The sequence below is a fragment of the Pleurodeles waltl genome, chromosome 3_1 (genome assembly GCF_031143425.1).
Source record: "Pleurodeles waltl isolate 20211129_DDA chromosome 3_1, aPleWal1.hap1.20221129, whole genome shotgun sequence".
NCBI classification, from domain to species: Eukaryota; Metazoa; Chordata; class Amphibia; order Caudata; family Salamandridae; genus Pleurodeles; species Pleurodeles waltl.
This window is the reverse complement of record NC_090440.1, coordinates 641,279,475-641,297,671: the sequence shown is the minus strand read 5'-3', so window position 1 is coordinate 641,297,671 and position 18,197 is coordinate 641,279,475. Positions and strand designations below refer to the sequence as shown.

The 18,197-nt window shown below is 45.7% G+C and overlaps 1 protein-coding gene across 1 annotated transcript in view; it reads left to right on the top strand.

The window, feature by feature from the left end:
• Window positions 1-18,197, top strand: part of LOC138284407 (mucin-2-like) — a 1,933,778-nt gene that overhangs the window by 981,671 nt on the left and 933,910 nt on the right. Inside the window, exons 26-27 of the mRNA XM_069223144.1 lie at window positions 602-730; window positions 13,339-13,483. Coding sequence (XP_069079245.1) covers window positions 602-730; window positions 13,339-13,483 — 274 coding nt within the window. The remainder of the gene's footprint in view (window positions 1-601; window positions 731-13,338; window positions 13,484-18,197) is intronic.

The window sequence follows — 18,197 nt, the reverse complement described above, 5'->3', positions numbered from 1 at the left end:
TCAATGACAATTCACGTCCTTGTTGTTTAGGTTAAAAATGCGGTGGTAGGATATCCTGTGGTAAAACGTCCTTCATTTCAGGTGCCTTCCCTTATTGATGCGTGTGATTGAAATGTCTGAGGTATTTGCAAGTATTAACTTAGATAAGCATAACTGCACTTTTCTTCCAAAGAGTATGACTTTACATTGTATTCAAATATTAGCTTACTGGTCCTAGTATACTCAGTGGTTTGATACCTGACAATCGTGGTCCTATTATCATACTGCTAAATTATCATAACCAAATATCAAGTACTAAAAATATCATCAAGGTGCATATTGTTTTTTTATACTTAACACCACATACCAGCTCATTAATAACATCTATACTTACCTTAATGATATTTTGGCAGTTGATATGTTGGCTGCAATATTACTGTACAACTGTATTTTAATACCACGATATTTTGAGATCCAAAACACTAAGCATGAGAAAATGTATGAGGTGAGTAGAATGCAGTAAATATAATTGTCATATCATTGATTCAATAACTCTTCCAGTTATAGTACATGCTTTTTTAGGTCTCAGCATGCTGGCTAATCTTTCTTTATCTCCAATCAGCTATCTTCTGTGATTATTACAATGAAGCAGAAGGTTGTGAGTGGCACTACAGGCCTTGCGGGAACCCCTGCATCAAGACCTGCAGAAATCCCAGCGGTGTATGTCCTCCTGATTTCCAAGGATTGGAAGGTGATTAAAAATCTTCCATATTTCTCTGTTTTATCATAAACTGTATTTTATCCATTTCCACAACCTCTTGCAACATCGGAGTTTAAAACTGAATCAATGTGTTAGATATTAAATGCATATGTCCTTAAACAGCAAAAATTGTAAGAAAACTTTACAGTAAAACCTAAAATGTTAGAATATTGTGACTTTCAGGTGCATGCTGTCCAGTGTTGTATCTCATGCTAAATTTGGCTTGGCTATTGGAATATTTGCTCCCTATAGATTTCTATTTTAGCTCTCGCTAGTTTGCTATTATGCCTGGGGAACCTACCTAATGGGGACTGATTCGAGATGGCTGATCTGGACCTGTATATGGTGACGCAGCTCGAGGAGTTCTGCAAGGAGAGGGGGGTATTTGAATTGGGAAGGACCCCAAAGGCAGACCTTCAGAAGGACCTGCAAGCATGGGCAGAAGCCCATCCAGGAGGGTCAATGAACGGGGGGAGAAATCCTGAGGGCGGGGAGGGAACAGAGCTGACACAGCAAATCTCAGATGGGCCAGCTGTTGACGAGGGGAGCCCCTGTCTTCCAGTATGGGTGGTCTCCTTGGCCACAGGTAGCAGTGTAGTCTCCAGGGTCATGGCCTCTGAGGAGATGGAAGACCTAAGGGAAGAAAAGACACTAAAAATTGAACTTTCAGTCAAGACAAGGAGAAAGCCCTAGTCATTGCTAAATTGGAAAGCAAGCAGGTCCTTGCCAGACTGAAGGCAGAGCAAACCCTGGCTGAGAAAAGACTAGCCCTGGAAGAGAAAAAGATGGGCCATGAGCTCAGCCTCAAAGAATTGAATGTTAGAGCCCTACAAATAGGGTCCAACAACAGTAATGATGGCAGTGCACCTGCTGCATCTGACAGTGGGAATAGAGGTTGTGTCCTCAAAAATAAAATATCAAAGTTCCTGTTGGGGTCAGATCGAGGGGTGGCTGGAAACCTATGAGGCAACTCTAAAGGTGCACAGGGTCCCAGAGGAAATGTGAGGAGGTAACTTATGTTGGTTCTTATCTAAGGTGGGGAGAGACATCCTCCTTACAATTGCAAGGAAGGACATGGTGAGTTACCCAGTCAAAGAGGCCATTTTGATTGGTATGTTTTGGGGAGGACCCCAAGTGTCTGTCCCGGAGGGGGAGGTGTAGGAAAGTGCCTTTTTTTGGCATGGTTTCCCCTCACTTTTTGCTTTGTTTCTGATTTGATTTCGACTGAAAGTGCACTGGGTTCCTGCTAACTAGTTTCCCAGTCCCTGATCTCTTTCCCCAAACTGCATAATTGTTTCCCAAATTGGCAAATTCTTTGGCACCCTCTGTAAGTCTCTAGTAAATAGTATCCCTAATACCTAGACCCTGAGGAGGTGCTAAGGAGCATCCCCAAGGGCTGCATCAAACACTCACCAAGCACATGACAGGCTGCCATTACAGGCTGCATGTCTTGGTGCAGACAAAAGTGAAAACACAACATGGCATACAACCTGTGAGCCATTTTTCCTAACACTGCATGAAATATATGTAAGTCAGCCCTCTACCATGCCTTACAGCCCTAAGGCAGGGTTCAGTATGTTGCATGTGAGGGCATATCAGCAGTAATGCCCTAGCTATGTCTTTATCAATTCTCAGACATAATAAGTGACCAGGGAAGCCATTTTAAATGCATGTGCTGGAGACTGGTCAATTCAAGTTTGCCAGCTCACTGGCTTCACTGGCAATACGGATGTTTGGTATCAAACATCTCATATTGGTGAACTCACACTAATGCCAGTGTGGGTTCACCAATACAGACATCCAGAGAGTACCGTAGAGGTGCCCCCTGAAACCCTACCATGCTCTGGTGTGCACGCTGATCAGTTTCTGCCAGTCTGCCTGTTGCGATTCCTTAGGATGAGAGCCCTCTGCTCTCAGGAGGTCCAGAACAAAAGCGTGTCCAGAAAGAGGCTGTAGCATCCACTTCCCCAGATTACCTGCTGATTAGCCTTCCTAAGAGGCAAGCCTCAAAGGGCTGCTGTCTTTGAAATGTAAATCTGGCTCTCCTACAGGAAACAAGACCACCCTCTCTGTCCAGAGCCAAGTCGTGGTCATATAGTGGGAGCAGTGACCACAAGGGTCAGTAACCTGTTGGCTACTACCCTAAACACACCTAACACCCTTAAATTCAGTACCCAGATGAGTCCCTGGCACCAGAGAAGCAGATCCCTGCTGCCCTGAAGGGGGAGGACACTCCAGAGGTGAAAAAGGCAAGATCTGAAAATACATGGAAGACACTGTGGCTACCTGCCAGCCTGCCTTGGACTTCAACAATTGCAAGAAAGACACCTCGTCCTCCAGCTGCTGAAACTTCCAAAAGCCCGGGAAAACTGCCAGCCTTCACCCCAGCACAAGGTACTCCCATGGAGTGGCAGAGCTGCTTCCATGCATTCTTGTAGGCACCCAAGAATCACTGAAGAGGACCCCGGACCTCCATAACAGCTGCTGGACAGCACCACTGCACCCGAGCCTCCCAGCCTGTGTTGAAGTCGGCCAATGGTTCCAACCTGGTCCCCAGCCTCTACAGTTACCCCATTGCAACCTTCACACTGATGCCTGCAGCCTCTTTATGAAAGCCCCCCACAACCGTGATCGCCTCCTGTGACAGCAACCCAGACGGTTAACTGCACCTCTGCACTCGGATGTCCCGGACCAAGAAGAAGAAGACCACTGGTGTCTCTGCACAAGCCCCAGGCTTGTGAGACTTAAGCCCACTTGTTGGTACACCTGGACTGGTTTCCCAGTCCATATCTGTAGCCTGTCCTGTGGGTCCTCCTCAACTGCCACCGGTGACAGAACCCCAATGGCCCAAGAACCCCCTTCACCCAGATGTCCCAGACCTAGGAGAAGAGGACAACTGGTGTCCCTACCTCCCTGAGTATCGCAATACCTGAAACCTCTCAGTGGCTCACCCAAACAGGAAGTCCAGTCCTAGCCTGCAACCTCTTTTCACAGTTGATGATCTTTATAGGACTGCATTGGGCACTGTGAGAAAACAGGGCTCAGTGTAAAGGCCACCTAACTTTTTGCCCCATTTTTCACTTTTTGCTGGTATTTCCTGACTCTGATGGTGCAGTGGGTACTGCTAACCAGTCCCAGGGCCAGTTCTCTGGATAAAATAAGTATGCAAATTAGGCTAATTATAATTGGCTATGTCAACCTACCTATCAGTCCCTAGTATATGGAATGGCATGCAGGTTTAGGGACCCCAGCATAGGTAATGCACCCATAAGTGCACTGCTGAGGTCCCAAATTCTTAAACTACCTTATGTTTACATATACGTCACCCCTAAGGTGTGCCCCTGTGATTGGGTGCCATATAACTATAAGTAAGGACCTTATAAAAACTGTTTTATAAATCCTAGTGAAGTAAAATACCCAAATTAGTTTTCCCCCTTTGTAGTGAATGGCCTCTATAGGCTAAAGTGGGGAGACTTTATTTTAATTAACAAATACCTCTGAAGTGTCAGATACCTCAAGATTGGCATCAAATTAATTGTAATAATAAATCCCACAACTTACAATTGTTGGATTTAATATAAGTAGTTCAGGTAAAGAGCTTTAAACTCTACCTAAAAAGTTGCCACCTTCAGCTCTATAGTGCTCTTCTCTAATTTGTCAGCCTCTGGCAGCCTGGCCAGGCTGCCTTGATGAGGTGTGAAGTGGCCTGGGCTGAACACAAAAGATGTGCCTGGGGGAGGAGAACTACCTCAGCAAATGGGGTAGCAGGAAAGGGGGAGGGCTGCCAAACTGGTCTTCAAAGGCAGGGAAGGACATTTGGAGCAACCGAGCACCTCCCTCACATCCTGCAACCCCAGACAATTAGGTGCCATCTTGATTAGATTAAGAGAGGGCAGGAGAGGGATGTGTTTAAGATTTTTAGCCACACTAGTGGATAGGCTCAGCCAGATGTAACCTCCAAAAATCCATTTCAGCCATGATGGATTTTTGAAGAATGTTGCTCTCTGGGATTGATGTTTGCCACACTTCCCAGGAAGTGGTTATCACAGGGGGGAGGACCCTGCATCTGATTGGTGTTTCACCAAGGAACAAGGATAAATATGGCAGAGCTGCACCCACACCTCAGCTCCCTATCAGATCCCTACAAGTTAGAACATCAGGAGAAGAAGGACTGCCCTGCTGGACACTGCACTCTGAAGGATTGAACCTGCTGCACACTTGGGCTTCACCACAAGAAGGACTTTGCCTGGCTTCAACTGGTTCAAGGAGGGACTCCCTCTTTGCTACAGGTAATAAATTGCTAACCAGTGTCACTGTCTCAGAACCTGAAGAAACTGACCAGCTGACCACTGTCCAGTGGCCGTTTTGGAGTTTGAGCCAGGTGCATTCTGGGAGTTGGAGTCCGCACAATCATGGAGCAAGTCAGAGCTTCTGTAACCTTGGGCGGAGCTGTGTACTCCAATAGAACCTTAAAAGACCTTCTGAAAGAAGATCCAGAAATATGGAGAAGGTTGGAGAACTTTTTGGAAAAAGCTTCATAAAGGGACCAACCATCCGTGGCAACTCTACCCAGCTTGCCTCAACCCGGCCTGACTTGTAGGTTCTTCCTGCTGAAGAACATCTCAGAAAAAGTGACTACATCCAAATGTAGAAAGTTGACCGGGACCTCCCCAACAGTGTATCCGAAGAGGCCTCCAGGGGTGTGGGATCAAGATTTAGGTTTGCCCCGGTCGAAGGGCTTTTATCTCGAAAAATCATCTAAGTCAGAACATAGAAATATTCTCTGAGGACTCCTGCGACGTGTATCCGAGGAAGGGCTGGCGACTTCGTCCCGCTCAAGAAAATCTTCCAGAAAACGACTAAGTCATAAGGTAAACTTTTGACCGAGGCATCCCGCTTGCTGTAGCCGAGCAGGGCTCCATTGTGGTCAGCCTTAAACATTGAGTTTGCCTGGTCGAAGTGCAACCAGATGACCAGATTAGCGCTTTTCATTTCTATGCGCTATGGATCAGTAATTCTTTAAAAATTCATATCTCCAGTTCCCCTTATCCGATTGTATTCAGTTTGGTCTCATTTTAAAGATGGAAATATAATCTATTTTCTATGAATTGGTGTTGGAGTTTTATTGTTTTTTGTGTTTTACTTATTTACTGTTTTGTAATTTTTAAATGCTTTACACATTTGTCTCCTAAATTAAGCCTTGTCGCTCGTTGCCAAGCTACCAAGGGTTGAGCTGGGTTTAATTTATTGAGACCTAACTGGACCTAAGTGGAGGTTAGTGCCCTATTGCTAAGTGTAGGTACTGACCTGCCCTTACCAATAGTCCACTTTCCAACAGGCACCCAATGCTGTTTTGCACTCTGCACCCGGCTACCCCTGTGCCGCGAAGGGTGTACTGTGGGTGCTGCCCTGAACCTGGCCCACTACTCACCTTAACCCCAGGAGATTGATCTTGTAAGTCGCTGTACTCTGCTTGCAAAACTTGTTTTCTTCCTCTAGGATATCATTGCAGAACTCAGAAATTGAACTGTGTTCACTTTTTAAAGTGAAAATAATTTTTGTTTAAAAATGTACTCACCTGAACAATTTTTCTCTGATGCCTAAACATATATAAAGATACTTGCTATTTTTGTAAATTGGGGTGGGTCTTCTTCCTGAGTCGTGTGTCTCATTTATTGACTATTGTGTGTATTTTTAGATGTCTTGCACTCCTTTGTGTTAAGTCTAAGGCAGCTCAAACACACTACCCCTAAATAGAGCACTTTGGGATTGCCCAGAAAGCCTTGTTCACTTACTGTGGAATCCCTGTACGCTTTATATGGTAGTCACATTCAATAAAGGACCAGCTTCCTACAGCTTGATTCCTTACTCTGTACTAAAACGACCTTCGTGGGAGAGATTTGTGTCACTGAAGGCAGTACCCCATGGAGCTGGGTAACAAATGCATCTCATGTGCCTTCTCGTTGTGAGGGGGGAGTCGGGATGGGAAAAAGCCCTGGTGGCCCCATGTTCCTTCTCAAGGGGAGAGGGAAGTCGGGGATGGACCAGTGCTCAGAAGGTCTCATGTTCTTTCTCAAGGTGGAGGCGGGAGGCGGGTAAAAGTCCATGAGGCCTCATGTTCCTTCTGGAAGTGAGAAGGGAGTCAGGGGCAGGCGAATGCCCAGAAACCCTACACCCAGCCCCTGGGCCTGGTGAATCCCCAAACGGAGCCCCAGGTGGGGAAGCTGACCTGTGTTAGGAGAAAATCTACTGTGAGTGGTCCCCTGGCTGCAGGGGGATGGTAGGGGATGCCCAGAACCAGTGGCCCACTAGTTCAGGCTCTGGGGGGTACCACTGCCTAAAAGGGGAAACAAAGAACTCATCCCTGACCCCTGTCCAGTCCCTCGATACAAACTCTAGGCTGAAGGAACAGGTGCAGGATATCATCCTTGACTTGGTTAAGAAGAAAAGCAGAGAAAGGTACAAGACATCTGTGGCCACTGGCTCCCCTTTCGGGAGCCAGCAGTGGTAGGGGTCCTTGGGTAGCCGAGTGCTAGGTTATGGATGCTGGGGGCTGTTGGCACCCTTGGCCTGGCACTGTTCCAATGAACTAAGGTGGCCCGAGGGAGGGAAGTAGGACAAAAAGTGCCCCTGGGATGGTAGTGGCCAGAGCCTCGGGTGGGCCCCAGGAGCAACATAAGGGATCCTACTGGGATCATGGGGCCTTGAGCTGGAGTGGGTACCACCCCAGTGGCGGGCCATCATCCAGGCTCTGTCCTGCACAGCTGGGTAGTTTATCAAGGTAAACTACCCTGGATTCTGGCTGGGAAGGGGTCATGTTGGAGATGGCCCTTTTTAAGGGATTTCCCTGAAATGTTTTTGTTTTTCCTCCCAGTATTTTGCTAGCTCTCTTTGCATGGCCTAAGGACATTGGTAACTTTCCCACAGTACTGCAGTGGGTGAGTGTGCATGGCCCAACTACACATGCTAGGAGGGAGTGTTCACATGCTTTGTTCAGGTGCTGTACCATGGAGTGTCGTGCATATGTGGTGCACCACATACTCCGGGCAAGTACAGCCCTAGCTACTAGTCGAACATTGCACTGAGTGTGTCACCCTCTAGAATAGCCTGTGAAGCATTTATCGGGCCTCCCAATGCAGGCATGTGGAGGTGCAGTTGAACTTGGGCTTAGGTTGGCACTCCTAACTTAGCCATAGCCAAACCTGAGGGGCCCTCTCCTACCCCTAAAGCACCCCTTGAATGGTAGGGCAGGTGGTAGATGGAAGGCTGGGCAGGCACACATGCTGGCCTTAGGGACCTGTCAATACAGTGTGGAAGTGAGCGCACCTTCCTACATATATGGGGATGTGCTGCTGGCCAGTGTGTGAGCGCGAGCCGACAGGTGCTTCAAACGTGCTGAGCCTCTCATTGCAAGCCTGTATGAGCACTAGCACCGATATTGCTTTAAAACTGTTGTAGCAGACCTGCACGTGTGCAGTAGCACCTAAGGTTTTTTTAAATATATATATCCAGCCTGTTGTAGCAGACCTAGGTTTGCGCACTAGCACCTATGATGCTTTAAAACATGTATTCCACCTGTCTTAGCAGGCTTTTGTGCGCAATTGCACCTATGGTGCTTTTAACCACGCGTCCCGTCTGCCAATGCAGGCTTGTTTGTGCGCAAGGGCACATATGCCCAGAAAGTGAAGAATACCCATGTGTGTTTTCATAGCATAGAAGGGTTCCTCTGTCATAGGTTAAGATGTGAGAAGTGTTCCAATTACTTCTAGCTGCAGCAGAGGATTGGAGCAGATTAGCCTCATGTTGTTTACTATCATTGGATTTGTCCTGGCAAAACCCTTTCTATCGAGAAATCGCACTTCTAGAAGGTGGACATTTCTCTGCCCTAAAACATTTTGTGTGCCTTTTAATTCTATTCAGCTCCACACTGGGGGATGGAGGAGCACACCTGTGTATTCCCCAGTGATGGCTATAAAACATGGGCACACAACTGGAACAAAGACCTCTGCCATTTTTGATACTGGCTGGATAGATTGGCAGGAGAGGTTCTGACACTTGGCCTCTCGGAGCCAGATCGTGGCCCCACTAAGATCTGCATTCCACAGCCCAATGACAGACAGGCCTGGAATTTAGTGGAGACATCTGTGGTTCAAAGGGGAACCCTCTGAACCTACCCCAACTTTAAAGACACACTACAGGATAACTACTGGTGCCACACTGCAGCAGAGTAGAGATACACTGAAGGACTTTGGGACGGAGACCCTGGAGCACGTGGTGCACACTTCCAGAAGAATCTGTTGTGCACAAGGAGTAATTACTGCCCTAGGAAAGGACCGAGCACCCTTTCTACATCATGGATGGCCTGGGCAAACTGGTTGCTGCTGTGTGTACCCTGAAGAGTGCTCTCTAAAGGCTTGTTGGCTTGCCCCCTGTTCTCCTGTGGAGGGCCCAGGGACATCAAAGACCTCCTGCAAGGGATGTACACCTTCTACCTGTGTCGTCCGAAGAGCGGTGCCCTCTTAAGTGCCTAGTTTGTCTGCTGGATGTCATCTGGTGGCAGCGGTGTGAGCGTGGAACTAAGCATTGAGCCTGGAGACCAGATTTGACTGGTGCATAGCCTATAAAGTAGCCTGGGCCTTCATCATGCAGCCACAACACGCATAAGCATTTTATTGGTGGTGAGCGTGGCTAGATTTTGTCGAAAATTATGCATTTCTCTTGTGCAACACCTGACTGCATGCTCATTGTGTGCAGTGTCCGATTCACTAGTTGCAACTCTTGGAAGTGGGTGCGTACCCAGAGCAGTGTCACATTGTATCTCGTGTAGCACCACTGAACTTGCATCTGTGTGTATGTAACCAAATTGGTCGGGTGCCACTCAAGTCATCGTGCACCAAACGCTGTGCCTCATTGCAGGGAGTTATGGGGTTGGAATGATTTGTGTGTGTCTTGATTTGTCTAGTGTGGCTCAAGGCATCGTGCACCAGATGTTGTGCCTCATTACAGGGAGATACAGCATTGATAACTTTTCATGTGTGTCTGGATTTGTCTGGTGTAGCTCAAGTCATTGCGCACTAGGTGCTGTGCTTCATTTTAGGGAGATACAGCATTGATAGTTCTTTGTATGCAATCAGAATTGTCTGGTGCGACACAAGTAATTGTTCACTAGATGTTGTGCCTCATTCCAGGGAGCTATGACATTGATAACTCTTCAAGAGCAATTGGAATTGTCTGGTGCGACTCAAGTCGTTGTGTATCAGATGCTGTGCACATTCCAGAGGGAGGTGCTCAATTGGTAACTCACTGTGTATTGGAATGCCTGGCTTGCTGGCAGCATGTGTCCCAAAGCGACCCTTCCCTTGTGCTTGGCAGACCATGGCCCATGCGAGAAAGCACGGAGCAGAGACCTCTGAGCGATATTGCCTGATCAGCCGTTAACTCTCTCTTCCCTACCAACTTTGCCCAGGGATCCTGAGTAAGTGTACCTCTGGCTGCAAGCAGCCTAGGATACTGGGAAAGGGTCCTCTCTTCTCTAGCTTTTGGGTGCAGGTAGCAGGAGCTGGTTGGAGGAAGGTTTGGACTTTGGGGGGGGGTCTGCCAGTGCAGTGACCACTAACCTGCTGGATATCATTGCACGGCATTAGGGTCCTGGGAGTGAGTGTGCTCAAGAGCATGTTAGATTATCTGCCTGATGTCTGTGGCACCGAGTAGAGGTGTGGAGTGAATGAGTGGGAATGATTGCTGGTGATTGAGTAGACCGCACAGTGGTGTTGCCGTACATGTTGTTTCCTTGTCAGAGGACTATCATAGTCGATATTGGGTTTTATCTGTGTGGCCTAGGCCGCAGAGCTAAATAAGAGTGCCGAAATTCTCTGTATGTACACATTGCTGCTATCGTTTTGAAGAGGGGTGCACCCTATAGCTGTGTGATACTGAATGGGGTAATCGGTAAGGTGGGATTCATGCTGACAACGTTTTGACAGCGAATGAGGGTGTTGGAAGAGTATTATTTTTCTCACTTGTACATACTGCTAATGCTGCTAACACTATTGGGCCTAGAACTGCTAGTGATATTTCAAAATGTGATTTATGCCCAGATTTGCATGATGTTCATGTTGTGTTAATTAATGTGCATGTTGGATACAAACTTTATTTACATACACCTCATGTGAAGTCTCTTTTGTGATGCTCAGTGTATTTGTTGTGTGGAAGTGCTGTGTCAATGCTTTATTCACTACCCCTGTAATAACCCTGACTGCTCTGTGCCAAGCTACTGAAAGGTGAGCACAGGATTTACAGTGACTGTAATCATCCACCCCTGATGGGAGTGGCAGGTTCTGCCTGGCTAGGGCCTCACCCTAGACAACTAGAACATGACACCTCCAACACAAAGGTATAATTATGTTAGGGGTATGATTTTCATAAGGTCTTAAAGAATCTTGCAAATACATCCTAAAACCCAGACATGTGCAAGTATAGTACTTAGTCATATTTTCTTTTTGGAATTATAAAACCAGCAGATCAACCTACATAATGACTTTGAGCTTGTTGACTACCTTTAATCAGCTTGATTTCTACACGAGTAGAAGATGTACTGGAAGGTTTTGGGAATACATCTCGATTTAGCTAAAGAGTTTAACTAAATATATATGGATAGATTCAGAGAACAAATGTCAGAAGTCCATAAGGTCTTCAGCTAAGAAAAATAATACTATCTAATAACTAGCTTATGGTGAAATTCTGGCAAACACAGTGAAAACAACTGAAACAATTAATTATTTTAGGGATGCAGCAAACTCATAAAGGCCTTTCAGATGACATAACTCTTAAAGGCAGGTACAGAATCAGTCCTAAGGCCAGAGAGTTAGGTATATCAAATTGGGTCATGTCTTACCAAGAATTTTGTGGTTTCAATGTAATTCCACTACAAATGGATAACACCCCCTGAGGTGTAACAATCTAAACAGTCCTTCAAGGTATTTCAGGCTTTAATAGGGATAAGCTGATGGATCTCGGAACTGAAGTCTCATGACTTGACAACAGGGTACTACATTTAACATTCATATTCTGCTTGACTATTGGTTGGTTTAGGAAGACATTTCAAAGCACTGACATAATGAACTTCATACAATGCTGTGATTTGTTAGTTATGGGGGAATGCCAGGGACCAGAAATGAAAGGTTCTGCGGTGTCAGGAGGGTCCAGAATTCAACCTAATTTTACCAGTGAACTTAAAATATTTATCGCTGGTAATACATACCCTCAAGACGAATCCTAAGGATTTCGGGTCAGATGTGTCAAGGTTTTTTGCATTCGCAAATGGTGCGAATGCCCGTTTGCGAATGCAAAAAGCCAGTTCAGAATGTAGGAAAGACATTCTGAACGCAATTTTAAGGAATCGCTAAAATAGCGATTCCTTAACATTGTGACCCTGTTTAGAGAGTCGCTAATTTAAGAAATCGCAAATAAGGATTCCTTATTTGTGATTTCTTAGCACATGTATGAAGCCATTCCTAAATGCGATTTGGGCATTTAGGAATCGCTATTTACCACCAGGTTGAACCTGGTGGTAACCATGTGCAAAATTATAAAAATGCATTTAAAATCCATTTTTAAAATGTAGATATAAAGCACACATGTCCTTTTGGCATGTGTGCACCTTACAGGCCCCCCCAAAAAAAATTGGGGTGCAGCAGAGGGGGCCTTAGGACCCCAGCACCCTGGGGTTTTGCATTTTGGAAATGCAAACAAATTCGCTGATATGGGCCAACAGGCTCATAGGTGAGAATGGGGCCGGTATCGCAATTTGCGATTCGGTAATAGCATTTGCGATTTTTAAGAAATCGCTATTACCGATTCGCAAATGTGATACATGGCATTTTGCGAGTCGGAAATAGTGATTTCTTAAAAATCGCTATTTCCGAATCACAAAAGGCCTTCATTATACATCTGGCCATTCATCTTGTTCATGACAATGGAAGTTTCTTTGTTGAGGAAAAATCTAACTATAACTTGTTGGCCTATTATTTACAATTCTTTGCAATTCTTAAAAAACATGATCAATTGGCGAATGTCCAGTTTTGCTCCCACTCTTTCGATAAAATAGTGATTCTACAGATTTATACTTTACGAACAGCCCACATTTGTTTTATAGTTGAACCGCTTTGGAATTACTGACCATTTTATTGAAATCACTAGCAAAATAAATGCATGTCGTTCTCATATTCCGGAGTATACGATTTGTTACCTTGCTCTCCAAATATATTTTAGATAAAGGAGATGATGAAGTTGATGTTATTTCAGCTCATGCCGTAGCTAAAAGAAGAAGCCTGACTCCTAGGTTGGAGAATGGGCTACTCCATTACAGATATCCTGTCCACTGTTTTACAATTGCATTACATCTTATGGCACACTTAATATTGAAGGTAATCTGTCACATTTATGACTGAGTATCTCACCTGCCAAACTGTAATCAGGCCCTAATTTTTTTACAACTGCCTTGCACCTGTGCCTTCTTTTTGTACATCCAATCTGTTATATCTTCAAATGTATTCTGTACTCAGAGTGTGTTGTTTCTTCTTGCCACTTCTCTTTTTTAGGCTGCTATCCCACCTGTCCCCCAGAAAAACCCTTTCTTGAGGAGAACGGCATGAAATGTGTTGCAGAGTGTGGTTGTTATGATGAAGATGGAAACTATTACATGCCAGGAGAAGTGATGGAATCATGTACAAGTTGTGAGGTCTGGTAAGTCCTAAAACAAACAATGGTAAACAAACCTATTAATATGGGATTATAATTTGCAATCTTTTATCTGGACCTGCTTTTGTAAACTATGTGTCAATTGAATAATAGAGCAAAACATAAAAGACCTGATGTCCAAAGTGGTTTGTGGTCACAAAACCTGTGATTCACAAAATTATAGCCTTTGCAACCACTAAAGCACAAGCTGAAATTTGCTAAAGGTATTTTGCACCCTGCGACAGTATTTACAACTCACAAAGTGCTTTTTACAACTCATTCTGATTGAAAAAGAAAGGGCATAAATGTGGTGTCCCACTCCTCATTGCAAGGCTATATGATATGTATCAAAGCTTTAAAGTCGTAACTCCGGTTACAACCAGGTTACAAAGAGAACTAGGACAGCTTGTGAGTTATGTACAACATTTTGAGTTGTTGGTGACTTCAGGGGAAGTAGATAGTGTTCTGTTGGGCATGCAGGACCTGTTAATGCAGGGATAGATTGCTGCTGTCCCTAGCAGGTCTCTATATCTACAGTCACAGGAGTTTGCAAATGTCTCTACCTCACACCTATTAATGAAAACTGATGTTTTACCACTTCCTGTGAAAGTGAATTTTGTGATGTGACTGATTAAATCATCAGCAGTGTCATAAAAAGAATTGCAGATGATGAACCTGCTGGTGTACACAAAATAGAATTACCTCTATATTCAACTACTTGACTTCACCTCTTAGCATTCCACAGCTGAATGGATCTTCATGCCATCATATCAGATCTGAGTGTAACTAATTCGATGTCAACCAAGCATTTGCGGTGCAATCGGTCTCGCATTTGCTAAAGTTAGAGCTATTGGCGCAGTAAAAGACAATGGGGGTCATTACGACCCGGCGGTCTGTAATATAGTGGGGGTATTACCGCCAACAGGCTGGCGGTACCCACCTCCACTATTATGACATTGGCGATTTGGCCAAAGCCAAACCGCCACGTCAACACACCGACCGCCACGGCTGTAACGACCACCGGGCTGGAGACTTCGGTCTCCAGCCCGGCATCCATCACTAGGCCACCCATGGCATTTTGACCCCACCCACGGCCATGGTTTCCATGGTTTCAATACCGCCACTGAAACCATGGTGGTAGGCACTATCAGAGCGAGGGAATTCTTTCCCTGGCACTGATAGGGGTCTCCCCCGCCCCCTCCCAGAGTCCTCACTGACCCTCCCCCTCCCAACCCCCCTCACATATACACACATACACGCACATACATACACACCCAAACACACACACATACACACATTCACCCACGCATACATACATTCATACAGACTCACAGCAACACTCACGAACATACATCCAGGCACACACGCAAGCACATGACGCAACATGCACATACACAAACACCCACTCATGCACACATGCATTACACACGCGTGCACGCATTCACACACAGTCACACACACCCCCACTCACACACAAAACACCCCCGCCCCCTTCCTGTCGGACAACCCAACTTACCTTCTTGCAGGGGGTCCTCCAGCAGGAGACGGGATTTGCCTGCCAGCAAAATATCTCAGGCTGTATCACCTTACCGCCGTCCACCGCCATGACTGTAGCCGGAATTCCACCAGCCTTCTGGTGAATTCCTGCAAGAAGAGCCCAGCTGACCAGCGTTGAGTGGCCATTTGAGAATTCTGACCAGGTGCACTCTGTCAATTGTAGTCCCAACTCCCATGGAGCAACTCAGAGCTTCTAGAAACTTGGATCAAGTTGTGGACACTTCAAGGACCCAAAATTGACCTCTGGAAGAAGATCCTGAAGTTTGAGGATATTTGAAGCAACTGTTGTAAACAGCTCCATAAGTCGAAGAAGTGCATTGTGGGAGTTGTAGTCCCAGCCCCAAGAGGCAGACCATAGACTCCGAATCCTTGGCTGGTGCTGTGGACCACTTTCCTGTATGAAGAAATACTTCTGTAAGTAAGTGTAACAGTGTTACATTGTGGGTGGCCTAAACTCTGGACATTGCCCTTGTCCAGTGTGAACTTTTTTACTCCTTTGAGCGTTATTTGCTAAGTGCTAGAATTACCTTTAATCTTTAGAAAATCGAGGGTTCCCTACATGGGATTTTTGTCAATTTGGTGACAAAAAACGTAAAGTATTTTTATAAATTGGTGTTGGATTTTTATTGTGTTTTATGTTTTACTTATTTAATGTTTTGTGGCTATAAAATGCTTCACACTCATGTCTCCTAAATTAAGCCTAACTGCTCATTGATAAGCTCCCAAGGGTTGAGCTGTGATTAATTTATTGAGACCTGACTGGATTTGGTGGTTTAGTGGCCTATTGCTAAGTGTATGTATTTAGCTTCTTTACCAATAATCCACTTTCCAACATATGCTATGCTATGTTGTGTTATATGTGGTGTTATGTTATGTTATGTTATGCTGTGATATGTTGTGTTATGTTATACTATGTTATGATGTGTTAGGTTATGCTATGCATTATTGTGTTATGTTATTCTACGTTATGTTATTTTATATTTTGTTATGCTTTGCTATGTTGTTTTACGCTGTGTTATGTTATGCTATGTTGTGTTATGTTATGGAATGGTGTGTTCCGCCAGCCATTACATGAAGGTGGTACTGCCATGAAACTGCTGGCGGAGAAGGAGGTCGTAATCCCCAAGGCGGCACTTCTTTCAGTGCTGCCCTGGCAGATTAGGACCACCACACTGTCGCAGAGATGAAAACAGGTGGGGCTGGCGGTCCGACCGCAGTGCTACCACCGCAGTTGTAATGAGACAGTTCCATTGGCGGTGGTCCAACCACCACAGGGACCCTAGCGGTCATTGGACCACCATGGTCGTAAAGCGGGTCTTAGTCTTTTTCTTAAAGATTTTCTTCAGCGGTACTGTTAGACTTGGCATCGTTGGTGTGGTCTCCCCTAACCTTTTGCCTCTGTTTCCCAGGTTGTTGATGTGTGCTGGACTCTGTTGTTGCTGTTTTTGTTACTCTGGGCACTTTACCACTGCTATCCAGTGCTAAAGTGCAAGTGCTCCTATATAAAATGTGTATGTAATTGGATTTCCATGATTGGCATATTTGATTTACTGGTAAGTCCCTAGTACAGTGCACTAGAAGTGTCCAGGGCCTGTAAATTAAATGCTACTAGTGGGCCTGAAGCACTGGTTGTGCCACCCACATTAGTAGCCCTGTAAACATGGCTCAGACCTGCCACTGCAGTGTCTGTGTGTGCAGTTTTCAACTGCCAATTCGACTCGGCAAGTGTACCCACTTGCCAGGCCTAAATCCTCCCTTTTCCTACATGTAAGACACCCCTAAGGTAGGCTCTAGGTAGCTCCATGGGCAGGGTGCAGTGTATGTTGAAGGTAGGACACATACTAATCTGTTTTATATGTAACGGTGAAATACTGCTAAATTCAGTTTTCACTTTTGCAAGGCTTATCCCTCTCGTAAGTTAACATGGGGGCTGCCTTTAAATGTGATTAAAGCATAGATTCCCTTTGGGAGTGGATAGACATGTGGAGTTTGGCGTCTCTGAGCTCACAATTTAAAAATACATATTTTAGTAAAGTTGATTTTAAGATTGTGTGTTTGAAAAAGTCACTTTTAGAAAGTGAGCATTTTCTTGCTTAAACCATTCTGTGACTCTGCCTGTTTGTGGATTCCCTGTCTGTGTCAGTTTGACAGTTGGGCTGTTTGCACCTCTCTCTAGACAGTGACACAAAGGGGGCTGGGGTGTAGCCTGCATATCCTGATGAGCCATTTGTGCTAGGAGGGAGGGGAAGAGTGATCACTTACACCTGAAGGGCTGTGTCTGCCCTCACACAATGTAGTCTCCAACCCCCTGGTGTGTGTCTGGGGCCTGGCCTTGGCAAGGCAGGATTTCACAAACAAGAGAGACTTTCTTTTGAAGTAAGCCTACTTCAAAGGCCAAAATGGATATTAGAAGGGCACCCAAAACCACAGACTTTAGAACACTTCTCAAAATCAAGAGGAATCTCTGCCTTGAGAAGAGCTGAAGAGCTTAGGAGAAGTGCTGCACTGCCTTTGACTATGCTTTGTGGAGCTATCCTGCACTTACTGCTTCTGCCTGGTAAAAGGGGACAAAGACTGGACTGTGTTGTGCATTCCTGCTTGTGAAGAAATCTCCAAGGGCTTGTCCTGAGCTTGCCTCCTGTTGTTGAAGTCTCAAGGCCATCAAAGACTTCCCCTGCCAGCACCTGGACTCTCTGTTGAGACTCCTGCCCTGCCAAGTGGTGCCCTAGCCAGTTCCTGGAGCCTTGACAGATGAAGCTGGCTGACCAAGATAGAAAATCCACGCACAGACCACCATGCGGGGAAATTTCCGATGAAGTTTCCGAGACGTGGCTGAAGAAATGACGCACCACCCGCTTCGCTGCTGAAATCGACACTCCACCTGCAGCACGGCTAGAAGGTCAGCGCACATGGCTGGAGAAACAACATGCAACACAGCTAACGGAGGCTTGTAACATCACAGCCCACACAGCGTGGTTCTGCTGATATCGTGCAGCAGGATTTTCAACGCAAACCTTGCTGGGCGTGGAAAAACAACGCAACGCCTGCCAGATCCGAGTGCTTCCCCCGATCGATGCATAGCTCTCCTGTGGAGAGGAAAAACGATGCACGCCGTCCGAACCGCAGAAGGAGAAACGATGCACGTCTCACTTACGGGCGAGAA